Source organism: Diabrotica undecimpunctata, chromosome 9 (genome assembly GCF_040954645.1).
Source record: "Diabrotica undecimpunctata isolate CICGRU chromosome 9, icDiaUnde3, whole genome shotgun sequence".
Classification (NCBI taxonomy): domain Eukaryota; kingdom Metazoa; phylum Arthropoda; class Insecta; order Coleoptera; family Chrysomelidae; genus Diabrotica; species Diabrotica undecimpunctata.
Genome location: NC_092811.1, coordinates 100,838,240 through 100,852,550, shown reverse-complemented (window position 1 = coordinate 100,852,550; position 14,311 = coordinate 100,838,240). Strand labels below are relative to the sequence as shown.

The 14,311-nt window shown below is 33.9% G+C and overlaps 1 protein-coding gene across 1 annotated transcript in view; it reads right to left on the bottom strand.

Annotated features, from left to right (window-relative positions):
* LOC140450324 (uncharacterized) overlaps nucleotides 1-14,311 on the bottom strand; it is a 205,740-nt gene that overhangs the window by 17,730 nt on the left and 173,699 nt on the right. Inside the window, exons 13-15 of the mRNA XM_072543901.1 lie at nucleotides 10,098-10,323; nucleotides 7,629-7,841; nucleotides 3,910-4,027 (exon numbers count right to left, since the gene is read on the bottom strand). Coding sequence (XP_072400002.1) covers nucleotides 3,910-4,027; nucleotides 7,629-7,841; nucleotides 10,098-10,323 — 557 coding nt within the window. The remainder of the gene's footprint in view (nucleotides 1-3,909; nucleotides 4,028-7,628; nucleotides 7,842-10,097; nucleotides 10,324-14,311) is intronic.

Here is a 14,311-nt window from a genome sequence, read left to right as displayed (position 1 = left end):
TCAGAAAGTAATTACCGAAGCGGGAATCGAAAGGTTAATGTAAACTTATTTTATTAAAATGAAAGAAGTTACAATATTAATATTTGCACAACTTTATGAATCAAAATAAATAGTTTGCCTAAAGGTTGCCATATACGCTACGATAAATCGATAACAATTTAACTGTACCGTTAAAACTGTACAGTTCATCGTTTATTTCACTACCATACACGTTACGATAAGTCGTTATGATTTAACGGTACCGATAAAACTATGTCTACTCTTCTTATCAATACATAGGCCTACAGAAAAAAAAAATTGTTTTGGTGCCGTGAATCTTTGAGCTGATTTTAACTATATTAAGGACGATAAATCGAAATATGGATTCCGTTTTTTTGTATCAGCTCTAGTTTTATAAATATGGCACATTCCGAAATTATTAGTTTTAATATTTCAAATAATAAAGAATAAGCTATTCAAAGTAACATACATTGTTAATTAGAAAAAGTAGAAGAAGAACTAACCGACCCTATTGAAGCTGGCAATGGGATAAGATAGGGAGATTCCCTGAGTCCCCTATTGTTCAACTTGATTATGGATGAAATAATAAAAAAAGTAAGAACTAAAAAAGGATACCAAATGGGAGAAAAACAACTTAAAATAATCTGCTGTGCAGACGACGCAATACTACTCTCTCGAAGTGAAGATGATTTACAACGTATGCTGCACCAATTTATTATAACCGCCAGAAAATTTAACATGATAATTTCCCCAACAAAGACGAAATGCATGGTTATAACAGCAAATTTACTAAGATGTAAATTGGAGCTGGAAGGTCAGATCATAGAACAAGTGATGGAGTTTAAATATCTAGGCATCACATTATCTAGCTACGGAAAGCTCGAAACCGAAGTGGAAGATCAAGTGAATAGAGCAAACAGACCCACAGGCTGACTAAACGAAACAATATGGAGAAATAAAAATATCGGGAAAGAAACGAAAGGCAGAATTTACAAACCAGTCATCAGACCAATAATGACATACGCGGCAGAAACAAGACCTGACACAGAGAAAACAAAAAGGATGTTAGAAACAGTAGAGATGAAAACACTTAGAAAAATTGATGGTAAAACACTATGGGACAGAGCTAGAAGTATAGATATACGACATAGATGCAAGGTGGAGAACATCGAAAACTGGGTAAGAAATAGAAGAGTAGAATGGAACGATCATATAAGCCGAATGACAACAAATAGCGTTGTAAAGACGGCAAGAGACGGTTCCCCAATAGGAAGACGATCAGTAGGAAGACCACGGCAAACGATGGAATGACAACTTACTGGAGGCACGTTGAAAAACAGACACGAGTCATGTCTATATAAAAAGAAGAAGAAGGAGAAAAAGACTATTTTATAAAAGTATTTTTAAACTTTTAAAATGATACGTTTACCACTTGTTAACCCATTCGGACTCCACCTAATAAAATACTAGGGGCTTCAAAATCACCATTAGTGCTGCTATCTCTCGATGACTAAGCTCAGTTAGTAAAATTATTTCAATAAGTATCCGCTAGATTGCATACTCATTCATGTTTACTGCTGATATTGTTGCCTTTGTTGTAGTCAGTTCTGTTTAGATATTCAAAATAAATGTGCATAACCTCCAATTTTTGTGAATTGTTCAAAGTGTTGTATCAAATCTTTTCCTAGTTTATATTGGTGTGACATTCCAATATGAGTAGTGCAAGTCGCAGAAGTTGTGTTAATCATCCTGATGTGTTTTGTTACGTTTGTGGGGAGTATACATTACAAGAAAATAGGAAAAGTATTACTGACTTTGTGAAACGAGCGTATCTTGGATATTTTGCTGTTCGGCTTGGTGATCAAGATAAAACAATATGCGCACCGCATATTGTATGTAAAACATGCACAGAAAACTTACGGCAGTGGACCACAGGATAAAGAAAAAGTATTAAGTTTGGCGTGACAATGGTATGGAGAGAACCTACAAACCACGTTGATGACTGTTATTTTTGCCTGATCAATATTTCAGGGATCAATAGAAACAATCTCCAAAAGTGGTCATATCCTGATTTGTCTTCAGCCAGACGCCCAGTACCCCACTCAGAGGAATTACCGATCCCAGTATTCCAAAAGTTACCTGACATTTGTGAGGATGAAGGTGACATTTTTGAACATATTTCTGACTCCAATAAAGACAATGTCAAACCCACAACTATTTAGTCAAGAAGAACTAAGCGATCTCGTTAGAGATTTAGCCTTATCGAAGGAAGCGTTGTAACTTCTGGCTTCAAGATTAAATAATAAAAATTTACTGGAACAAGGCACAAAAATTACTTTTTATAGAACTAAGGAAAAGGAACTGCTACCGTTCTTTAACCAAGAAGAAAACCTTACTTTTTGATTGGACGTTAAGGGGCTCTTGAAGAAAATGGGATTTCCACACTACGATGCAAATGAATGGCGTTTGTTTATTGATAGCTCCAAGCGCAGTTTGAAATGTGTTCTGCTTCACAATGGAAACAAGTGTGGCTCAATACCAATTGCTCATTCAACAATGATGAAAGAAGAATATGCTACAATAGCTTTAGTTTTACAGAAGATAAAATACCACGAATATAGCTGGGTGATTTGTGTAGACTTGAAAATGGTAAACTTTCTTATTGGGCAGCAAAGCGGTTATACAAAATATCCTTGTTTCTTGTGCCTCTGGGATAGTAGGGACCGAAAAATCACTGAATTAAAAAAGAGTGACCTAAGAGAGCGTAGTTTTCACGGAAAAAGAGAACGATTTTATTTAAAAAAGCAATCAACGATTGTCTAACGAAGATTATACTACATTTTTATAAACAACTCAATTTTGCAATGTAATTTTCTATTAAATATAGGTTTAATAAATATTTTCTTAGTATTTTTGGAAGTTTCTATGAAAAATTTCAAACAGCTTTTCCCTGAAAACCTGACGTGCTAGAAAAAAACTAAACAGAGATTCGTGATCAGCACACACAAACTTAAAACACTCTTTCTGAAAAAAAGTGTCTTTTTATCCTACATGTTTGTAAAAAAATGTAAGAGTGGGTATAATTTATCTGGATTTAATAAATCTCGAAAGTACAAATCCGAAGATTTGTATTGACGAAACCAAAATTCAAATTTTTGCTTTAATCTGTGCCATCTATAAATTGCAAGGCAAAACAGACGATGCGAATATAAGAGAGATATGGAGATCCTGAAAGTTGCATTCCACAACATACCTCCTCATCTAAGTAAAAATCCTTGGCGAATTGGTTTCCTGTACTCAAGAGTAAACCGAAATAAAAGAAAGGACAGCTTAGATTTGATTTCACGTATAGTGCCTCTGTATATTCGCTTATACGTATTTCATCCTAAGAGGAATCATCAGAGCGACTTGTACAGAGGCTCTAAACGTGAAAACAAATCTTTTCCATAAAATTTCTTTCTTTCCGTATTTTTTTTATCTGGATTTATTTATTAGTGTGAGCTAATTATATCTCTATTATAATTTATTTTAACTTTAATTTTATACAAAAACAAAAACAAATACGCTCTAGACAGGATTCATACCCGTGCTGTCAAATTCCAATTAGTTTCCAACTACCCACTCGGACTGCGCAGCTTGACGTAAGACGATTTACAGACAATTTACAAGAAAATGTGTTGTTTCTACTCTAATTAATGATTACATACGACCTTAAACTTTCTGTTTTCTTCCTTATAACTTAGAGTATTGAATCCGACATGAATTTGGCTGTATATGTTGCAGTTTTAGTAGCACTTGTCCTCGAACAAACATAGTGACTTTTGTTAGATTTATTTTGATCCAAATAACTGTTCGGTAGCAAACACAAATTATTGTATATAAGTAAAAGATGAATATATTCGTATTTACCTCCAATCTACATTTGCTTCCGGTCTAGGAATTTTAACAAACATCTGGCGTTGGCCTTCTGGTAAAATAAAGTCGATCTGTCCCTTCTGGGGACAATTTATGTAAGTATTCGAAGGTGCTAAAAAAACAAGTAAAAGTGTTTAAAAAATATTAGTCAATTATTCATTTTTTAAATTAAAGAGACTGTCGTGTAAATATTAACAATTTTTTTTAATTAACCTATCATAGCTGCTCCAGGTTTATTATTTAAGGGTAATTATTAATGAGATTTTGGAAAATAATATTTTTCCAAAGAAAATCTTCAATAAATATGTATGCTATTTTTAAATAATTGATTTACATTAGGTTGAAAATATTGTTTGGAAACTATAAACAAGAGGGGAGATACGCTGCATAGTTATCGTTATGGTAAAAACTTATACTGGCTTAAACAACTATTTAAACAGACAAAATAGTAAAAATGGAAGTCTAAGGTTCGTCGATAATTAAAAACAAAAAATAAAATTGGTTATAAACAACATAAAAAATGGCAAACTATACAGGAAAAAGCTAATCCCTGAGGCCGATAAGTCTAATGCCATTTGTACGAAAGACTCTTCAAAAAAAAAAAAAGAAAAATAATAAACCTATGATTAAAATAATAATAAAAATATGAGTCACGAAAATTTTTTCAAAACTTGGTATAAATGAGATAAAAGCAGAGCACTACGAGATATAATTAGAAAAGAAACAATTATTATCATATATGTAAGAGAAGTGACAAAAAATAATAGGGTTGAGACGGACAAACGGTAGGATAGTCGTTGACAAACATGACAGACATAACTGAAATGACACGTGGCAAGACAATTTGACAACAGATGGGTTAGTAGATTAATAAAGTGGAGGCCGACACAAATGAAAAAACAGAGATGATATTAGAATTATAGCAGAAAAATAATTCACAATTGTCACAAATTCTTTACTAGTATATGATGCCGTGAGTGGCTCCACTAAGAGTAAATTTCAATTTGTGGTTATTGCAAACTCATAACTGAGCTAATATTCGGGTTAGGTGGATTTACAAATTTAACAGAAGGAACGTTTTTCCATTTAACATATGGAAAAACGGTAAAATTATTGTAAAAAGATGAAAAGAAGGATCTCTGCATTAAAGTGCAATCAACTTCGTGAAGTTTTTGTTTCATTTTTACTAGAAGTGACGTTTGTGTTTTATTTGGAGAAGAAGTATCCCAGGGTTCTTTAGCATTGGCAAATAAGTTATAATTTGTGGAGTCCAATTATATTTTTGTGGGAGATTAGTAAACAATCATTTTTTTTTAAATTTTCAGTGACCAGCTGAAGCAACATTTAAGTACATTGTATACAATTTTAACATGGCCAGTTCCTAATCTAACAAAGTAGTCTGGTGTGTTCAAAGGTAAAAGTAAAATTCTTTTAAAAAACTTTATTTGGATTTCCTCCACAATGCCATAATACCCAAATGGAGACCCCAAACTGGTATACAATTACAAGCAATACTTAATACTATTGTTTAAAAAAAAAGAACTATGGAGGAGAAGATATTTTACTTCTTATGGGAGGAGATAAGACAGGAGCGAGGAAGTTTTACTTTTGACGTTATTGAGACTGCCATTTTTCGAAATAAACTAGGAGAGGTGAAAACAACACCGAGATTGGTGAACTTATTAATAACGTCGATTGTATGATTTTTATACAAAAATTCTGAACCTACATACTTGTGTCCTTGTTTGGAAAAACGCATAATTTAAGTTTTCTGTGTATTTACTTCTAGTTTATTTAAGTTAGCATAACTATCCAAAATATTTAGTTTATTTCTGACATCTATTTCTGAGTCTGCGAGGGTAACAATGTCATCTGCATACATCAACATTAATAGTTCAGTATTTCTATCTATAGGGATGGCGCGGCAGCCTTTATCTTTGAAGTAATACTCTATGTCAGACAGAAACATTGAGAATAAAAGAGGGCTTAAAACTTCTCTCTGGAAGGAAAACTTCTAATTCGACGAAAAATTGCGATGTGTAAGAGCCATTAGTTCGGACACGTTTAGTGTCATTCGCGTAAAAATTCTGCAATAAACCAACAACACGTGAACTGACTCCATAACTATACAATTTATGACAGAGTAAAGGGTGATAATTAACTTTATCAAATGCGCATTTAAAGTCAACGACTACGGCAAAAACATTACGTTTTCGAAGCCGGAGCTGTATTTTTATAGCGAAGAAGAGTGTGTTTACATTGTCAGTGCAGCCTCTATGCAGCCGAAATCCTCACTGACATTCTGGAAGTATAGAAAATTGCTCGCACCATGGCATGAGATGGTTATATAAAATGTGCATAAACAAACAACTTACACTACTACACTTACTTACTACATTACCCCAGCATTGGCGAATGGATTTAGTGTCCGCAATCATATAAACCCAAAAAAACAACAAACGAGACCCCAGGCTAAAAGAGCTTGCTTTTCTTCAAGTATAGCGATGTTAGGTATAAGATCCAGTTGTTAGGAAGAAGTTTTAATAATTCATAAGGGACCTTATCAGAATCAGGAGATTTGTTGCATTTGCAGCTGTTGAGCACTGTGTATACTTCCTCAGAAGCAATTATGATGTCAAAATATGGGTGATTCGCGTCAAAGAAAGATGTATTTTATCTAATAATTATTTGTGGAGAATTTCTGAAAAATTGTTCCTACAAATCAACCGATATTTCGATATTACGTTGATTGCTACGTATCCTTTTGATCGTGATCCAAGATCTAGCGTCCCTACAGTTGGAAGGGTTTGTTATAATTTTTCAATCATGCAGTTTTTTTCTTTCTCCTCAGTAAATTTTTGCATTCTCTTTTGGAGGAAATATAGGAGTTGACATAACCTGATGAAAAAGAATTTTTTTTTGCAGATTTATAGTCTATCTTACACAATTTTTTTTAATTTGATACATTAGTGGTCAAACCAAGGCTGTTGTATTCGGTTATTAATATTATTATTACTATTTATTTTACAAATATGAAGTTTCAGTTTAGTGGTACTTTCGTTTACCGCGTCAAGAAAATATCGTAAGCAACGTCAATGTTAGGTATAAATGAAACTCGGGAATTCAGCATTTTTTTTAATTAACCTCTATTTAATCTAATTAAACCTCTATTTACTCTAATTAACTTTAAAATCTACCCTATGCATTTGTAAAAAAATGCATTGAACACATTTTTCTTATAGAACGTCCCAAGTCAACAATTTTATGGTCTAAACTAGTATTAAAGAAGTATAGGATTGACTATAGCTCTTTACAAGCTAGTTCACTCCAAAGCCAAAATATTAGTCTGTTTGCCGTTATGGGGAAAGTTTTATTACATTTTTAAAATTTATAGATTTTTTAAATAGCCATTTTAAAAAATTGTCACATCTTACCGTGTGAGCGTTTTCTTCCAAGCTAGCGATATTGTGGTACATGCATATTACAGCAATTGCTTTGCTAAAAATTCTGAATTGGAATTAATCTTTTCTATTAAACAAAAGCAGACTACCTCAATACTATGAAAATGTGAGAACTATATGGAAAATGACTAAATCGCTAATCATTACTGCCGAATATTCAACAGGCTTCAATTATTATTATCGACAATACAATCATTGAGATGAAACGCTTAAAATTTCCTTTACTGCATGCCAAAAATAAGTTATACTTACTTTTTGTACAAGCGTTGTACAGAGCATCTGGTCTAACAGTTGGCATCCAGTTCATGTTAGGATCACAGACATATTTTTCAATACCTGCTTTCAACATAAAACCTTGTCTGCAATATACACTACATGATTCGCCAATGTAAGTTCGTCCGGAATTGCAGACACCAGGAAGATACCAGCCATTTTGTATTGATGGCAATTTTGGACATGTCGCAACTAAAATATTAATTAAACTGTAATCAGTTAAAAGCTAAAAAATAAAGCAGTTCAATTCTACAGTACAGTTCGTGTTATCAAACGATACGAAAGAGTATTATACAAGATAAATAGGGTTTTTTATTATAAAAGTTTGTTTTCTTATGTTTTTTCAATGACATCTGTACCTGTAAATTTATGCACTTGGTCAATGGTCAAATTGTGATTAATAAAACCAAATTAATAGGAAGACATAAAGTTTCTTTGATGACTGATAGATTTGATTCGTTTTAAGATTCAGTTCTCAAATAATTCACGTCTAGTGTTTTAACGTTTGTAATTCCCGTAGGAAGAAGAAAAGGAGTAGCCTCAAAGATTTTTTAGAGATAAGGTAGATAAGCTAATAAAAAGAAGAAATTTGCAAAATGGAGATTAGTAGGATAGAATGGTTGAAAGAAGGAATACAGTCAATACTTCTAATTCAGTAAATACAGTAAATTCTTTGCAGTAATAGTTGTTAATGGTTGTAATTGATTTCGGAAAAAGTTTCAGAAGCCACCACCGACTAACAAAGACTTGTTAAGAGTTGCTAAGAAAGGCTATATCCACAGAACATCTCTAAAAATAATATTAAATGGAAGGTCTAACCGAAGAATATTCATACCATAGTGGTTTTCTCTATAAATACAGATTGGAAAATACTTACTTAGTCCTAAGCCTTTCTACCGTTAGGTGTAAGGCTGGTGGGGTTAAGTTTTGCACTGTTGTCTCCATGCTATCCGGTCTTGTGTTAGATTTCGTGCATTTTCCCATGTCAATCCTTTCTTCTCAACTTCTTTTCTGATTTCATCTATCCACCTAACTCTTGGTCTTCCTCGTTTGTTGTTCCCTTGCACTCTCGTTTCAAACACTCGTTTTGTTAATCTTTCATTCGACATTCTACACACGTGCCTGAACCATCTTAGTTGCCCCTCTATTTTTTCGTTTATTGGTTCTAGTTTTAGGTTTTATCTGATTGTTTCGTTTCGTATTTTGTCTGTCCTCTTTCTGTTTGCTATTTTCCTCAGGAGCCTCATTTCCATAGCTTTGACTCGAGATTTTTGTCTCTCAGTCAATGTCCATGACTCGCTATTATACATGATTGTAGATTTAACTACTGATATAACGACTGCCGTTTTTACCTTCTACGGTATTTCTTTTTTCCCCAAAAATGGTATTTTCATAGTGTTAAATAAGCTTCCTGTTTGTCCCATTCTCTCATTTATTTCCATGTCTTCTTTACCATTTGATTCAATTATTACTCCTAGGTATTTAAAATGTTCCACTTGTTCTAGTTGTTTTCCGTTTAATTTTATTGCGTGTGTCTTTCTCTTATTTGAAATTATCATTGTTTTTGTTTTCTCTTCTTCTTCTTCTAGGATTTCAAGGTTGTTCTGTAGGTCTTATCTGTTTTCTGCTATCAAAACCATGTCGTCTGCAAATAGAAGCTTTGATAGTTGAGTCTGTTTCATTTGCCAGTATCCTAATGTTAGTTTTTCATTATTCTCTTGGCTTTCTTTATTGTTTCATCCAGTACCACTGAGAACAGCAGTGGGCTCAACATGCATCCCTGTTTGACGTCTTGACTTGTAGTAAATTCTTCGGATTCCTTGTTGTTGGTTCTCACCGTATTTGTATTATTATTGTACATATCCTTTATAACATCAATTGTTATCCTGTCAACTCCTCTTTCCTTTAATGTCCTCCATACGTCTTTCTTTGTATCCTGTCAAACGCCTTTTCCAGATCAATAAAGCATATATGTATTTCTCTATTTTTATTGATTACTTTCTCACTTATTTGTCTTATTGTGAATATGTGGTCTTGCGGTCTCACAGTTGGTTCTATTTGGGTTTTTATTCTTGTTTCTATTATTCTTGCGAATACCTTTCCAGGAATACTTGATATAGTAATACCTCGGTAATTATTACAGTTTCTCTTGTCGTCCTTTTTGTGTATTGGCAGTATAATGTCTTTCTTCCAGTCCTGTGGTATTTCTGCTCTCTTTATATCATTTCCGGGTTATATCATTCCATACAAAAAAAGTCAGTTGACAGTTTAATAACAGTAGTAATTGAGTTTTTGAATAGTTGTCATTCAGTTAAAGTTATATGATAAGCATTGTAATATTGTTTGTTATTTTGAATAAAAGTAATTATAAAGAAGTGTAACAATATGTATTTGTTATTGCATAAATATAAATGCCATTTTCATTCTTAAAATAATTATTGAAATTACCTAAACATTGTGGTTCATTTTCTCCCCAGCTTCCAGAATCACCGCATATCATCTGCGAATCTCCCATCAGTTTATAGCCTTCGTTGCACCACACATTACATTTTGCTCCTGAAGGTACAAAAGAACCCATCTCGGACTTGTCCCAGCATCGAATAACTCCGTTCGAAGGAGCTGGAGGGACTCTACAATGAGCTACCTTCGCCATTCTGCAAGATCTTTTATCTCTCTACAAAACATCAGTGTAGACTTTAAAAGTATACTAATATATATAAACATTCAACTGAAATAATTAGTGGGTAATTACGATTTATAAACTAAGGTAATATGACAGTTTCCATAAAATTTGGTATTAAATGTAATCTCGTATCTAAATGTCACCATGAACAATCATCATGAAATATTAATATAATGTAAGGACCTACAGTTACAGTATATAGTTTGTCTGCTGGTTTCCTTCACAAGTATGAAAACATTTACGAATTAATTTTTATATTAATTCTCTTTACTATATTATTCAAAAATCACAGCTTTGACAATATTTATTTATAACTAAGTATCTTAGTGTTCGATTCTTAGGGTAAGTACCGGTTGGCCAACTAAGAACGGCTTTTGGCCATACCCCGAGAATGGATTATAATACAGGCTCAGAATAAACAAAATATACCAAAAATTTCCTCGAAAAAATCCTGGAAATTATTTACAAAGTTATAGGTCTCCCACTAAATGGAGTAATTACGTAACAAAAAATAAAAAAGCAAAATTTTACAAAAATTTACCAAATTAAAAGTCAGTGGAGATCATCGGAGAATACGGCCTAGAAAATAACAAACCTTAAACAACAAGGGAAACGTTTTATGACCAATTACAACAAGTAGTAGATCAAGTCAGAGGGAAGATGATAATATTGGGGGATTTTAACGATCGAATAGACAATCGAATAGCAAGTAATACCCGGAATTAAGCAAAAACATAACGAGGATGTTAAAAACGAAAATGGAGAACTGATGATAAACTTCTTCACGAATAACGAACTTAGAATAAACAACACATTTTTTGACCACAAAGACAAACAAAAATATACATTACATCAACAGAGATATACATCCATCGAAAATAATCGACGTAAGATGCCTCAACTCAGCAGATGTAGGTAGCGACCATAGCCTAATATTATGTAAACTAAGAATCATCCTGAAATACTTTACGAACAAGAGAAATGCGCCATCACAAAGAAAAATCAAAGTCGAAGGTCTAAATACGGAATCCACGGAACACTTATACAAAAAAAGAATATCAGAAAACATCGCCGATAATGAACTATTAGAGAAAACACCATGGTTTAAACACAACAAATACAACAGGCCACTATAAACGAATCAGAAATTAAACGAATGCTTTAGTTAGACAAATAAAAAGGGAATAATGGCAGAACTTTTCAAAACAGATGGAACACGACTTCTACGAAACTCAAAAAGAAATATGGAGAATGATCGGAGGACGAAGAAAAAATAAAGACTACTTTCGATCCCTATTTGCTAAAGGTGACGATAATGAACCACCAGCATCAGAGGTGACAACAAGCGAAGAAAAAAATATTGAGGAGGAAGAGGTAAAGGAAGCATTAAGGAAATTAAAAAATAGAAAATCATCAGAAGAGGACAGAATACCTACTACTACTATCGGTTCACAGCGTTCTCCGACGCCTTCCGACTCCTAACCGCCATTCTTCTCTATTTAACCATAGGCCTGGAGGGATTTCTCTTTCCTCTAGTTCTTTTTCAGTTTCCTCTCTCCAGCTTCTTCTCGGCCTTCTTCTTTTTCTTCTTCTCTATGGTGTCCACGCCAAAATATGTTTCGGAATCCTGTCATCTGGAATTCTCTGTACATGGCCGTACCATATTAACTGTTTTGTTTTTATGTCATCAACTATTGTATGCTTGACTCCCATTATTTCTCGTATTCTCTCATTTGGTATCAGATCTCTTCTTGATTTGCCTGCTGCTCTTCTCCAGAAGTCCATTTCTGTTGCTAGTAACAGTTTCTCTGTTCTTTGTTTCATTGGCCAAACTTCACTGCCATATGTGATTACACTTTTAAGTATGGTGTTGTATATGAGTTGTTTGTTCGCTTTAGATATTGTTTGGTCCACAGAATGCCGTTCATCATGGATATGGCTTTTCTACCCTGTATGTTTCTGTCTTTTATAGCAGCATCGAGTATTCTATCTTGAGTTATCTTCATACCCAGGTACTTGTATTCATCACAGTGTCTAATTGCTACCCCATCGTTTAATATAATGGACTGCTTTGTCCCTCCAATATACATGGTTTTAGTTTTCTTAATGTTGACTTCGAGACCTCATTTGTTATATTCTTCTATTAGCTTCCGAGTCATGTAACTCAAGTCGTCATGATCCTGAGCAATCAGTATTTGGTCATCAGCGAAACATAAGGTGTACAGTGTAGTCTCGTCGTTGAGGGGGATTCCCGTGCCATTACATTTTCTTTTCCACAGCTTGAGTGCTTGTTTCAGATAAATTTTGAAAAAAGTAGGCGAAATACAGCAACCCTGCTTTAGTCCTTTCGTGACCTTAAATCCCTCAGATATCCTTGATCCAGTTTTAATTTTTGCAGTCGTTCCATTATACAGACTTTGGACTGCTTTGATAAGACCATGCTTAATGTTGGTTTGCTGTAGGGTTAACCATAGTTTACTGAGGGGTACACTGTCATATGATTTTTGTAAGTCTATGTACACCAGGTGAACTTCTTTATTGACGGCTGTTTTTTTCTCAATAACTTCCGTAATAGAGTACAAGTGGTCTACTGTGGATCGCCCAGCTCTAAAACCAGCTTGCTCCTCTGCTTCGTAATCTCTATAGAGGACAGAATACCAAACGAACTAAAGTACGGTGGACCGGATCTGACCAAACAACTATTAAAACTAATCCAAAAAATAACAGAACAAAACAGAATTCCTCAAGAATGGAGATCAAGCATCCTAATACTTCTTTTCAAAAAGGGAGACAAATCGGACCCGGAAAATTACATAGGAATTAATTTATTAAGCACCGCACTAAAATTAACAATCAAAGTGATAACAAATAAACTGATTGAAATTATTACACTAGCAGAAGAACAACAAGGTGAAGAGCATGCACCGACACTATATTTATAATGAGGCAAGTGCAAGAGAAATCATTAGAATACAACAAACCGGCATATCTATGTTTCGTGGACCTTAAAAAGGCATTTGACCGGGTCAAATTAAAGGACGTTATTCACTTATTGTACGCAAGAGAGATACCTCTAGGAATAATCAAAACAATCGAAAATATTTACTATAACAACATAATAAAAGTAAAAGTGGAGGCAGAACTAACCGACCCTATTGAAGCTGGCAATATGATAAGACAGGGAGATTCCCTAAGTCCTCTACTATTCAACCTGATTATGAATGAAATAAAAAAAGTAAGAACTAAAAAGGATACCAAATGGTAGAAAAACAACTTAAAATAATCTGCTATGCAGACGACGCCGACGCAATACTACTTTCTCAAAAGTGAAGACGATTTACAACGTATGCTGCACCAATTTAATATAACCGCCAGAAAATTTCACATGTTAATTTCCCCAAAAAAGACAAAATGCATGGTTACAACAGCAAATTTACTCAGATGTAAATTGGAGTTGGAAGGTCAGATAATAGAACAAGTGATGCAGTTTAAATATCTAGGCATCACATTATCTAGCTACGGAAAGCTCGAAACTGAAGTGGAAGATCAAGTGAATAGAACAAACAGAGCTGCAGGCTGCCTAAATGAAACAATATAGAGTGTGAAAGAAATGAAAGGCAGAATTTACAAAACAGTCATCAGACCAATAATGACATACGCGGCAGAAATACGACTTGACACAGAGAGGACAAAAAGGATGTTAGAAACAGCAGAAATGAAAACACTTAGAAAAATTGATGATAAGACACTATGGGACAGAGCTAGAAGTACAGATATACGACATAGGTGCAAGGTCGAGAACATCAAGAACTGGGTAAGAAATAGACGAGCAGAATAGAACGATCACATAAGCCTTCTTCTTCTTCTTTAAGTTCCATCTTCTATCGAAGGTTGGAAATCATCATGGCTATGCGGACTCTGTTGACTGCCGCTCTAAAAAGTTCTACACTACTGCATTCAAACCATTCCCTTAAGTTCT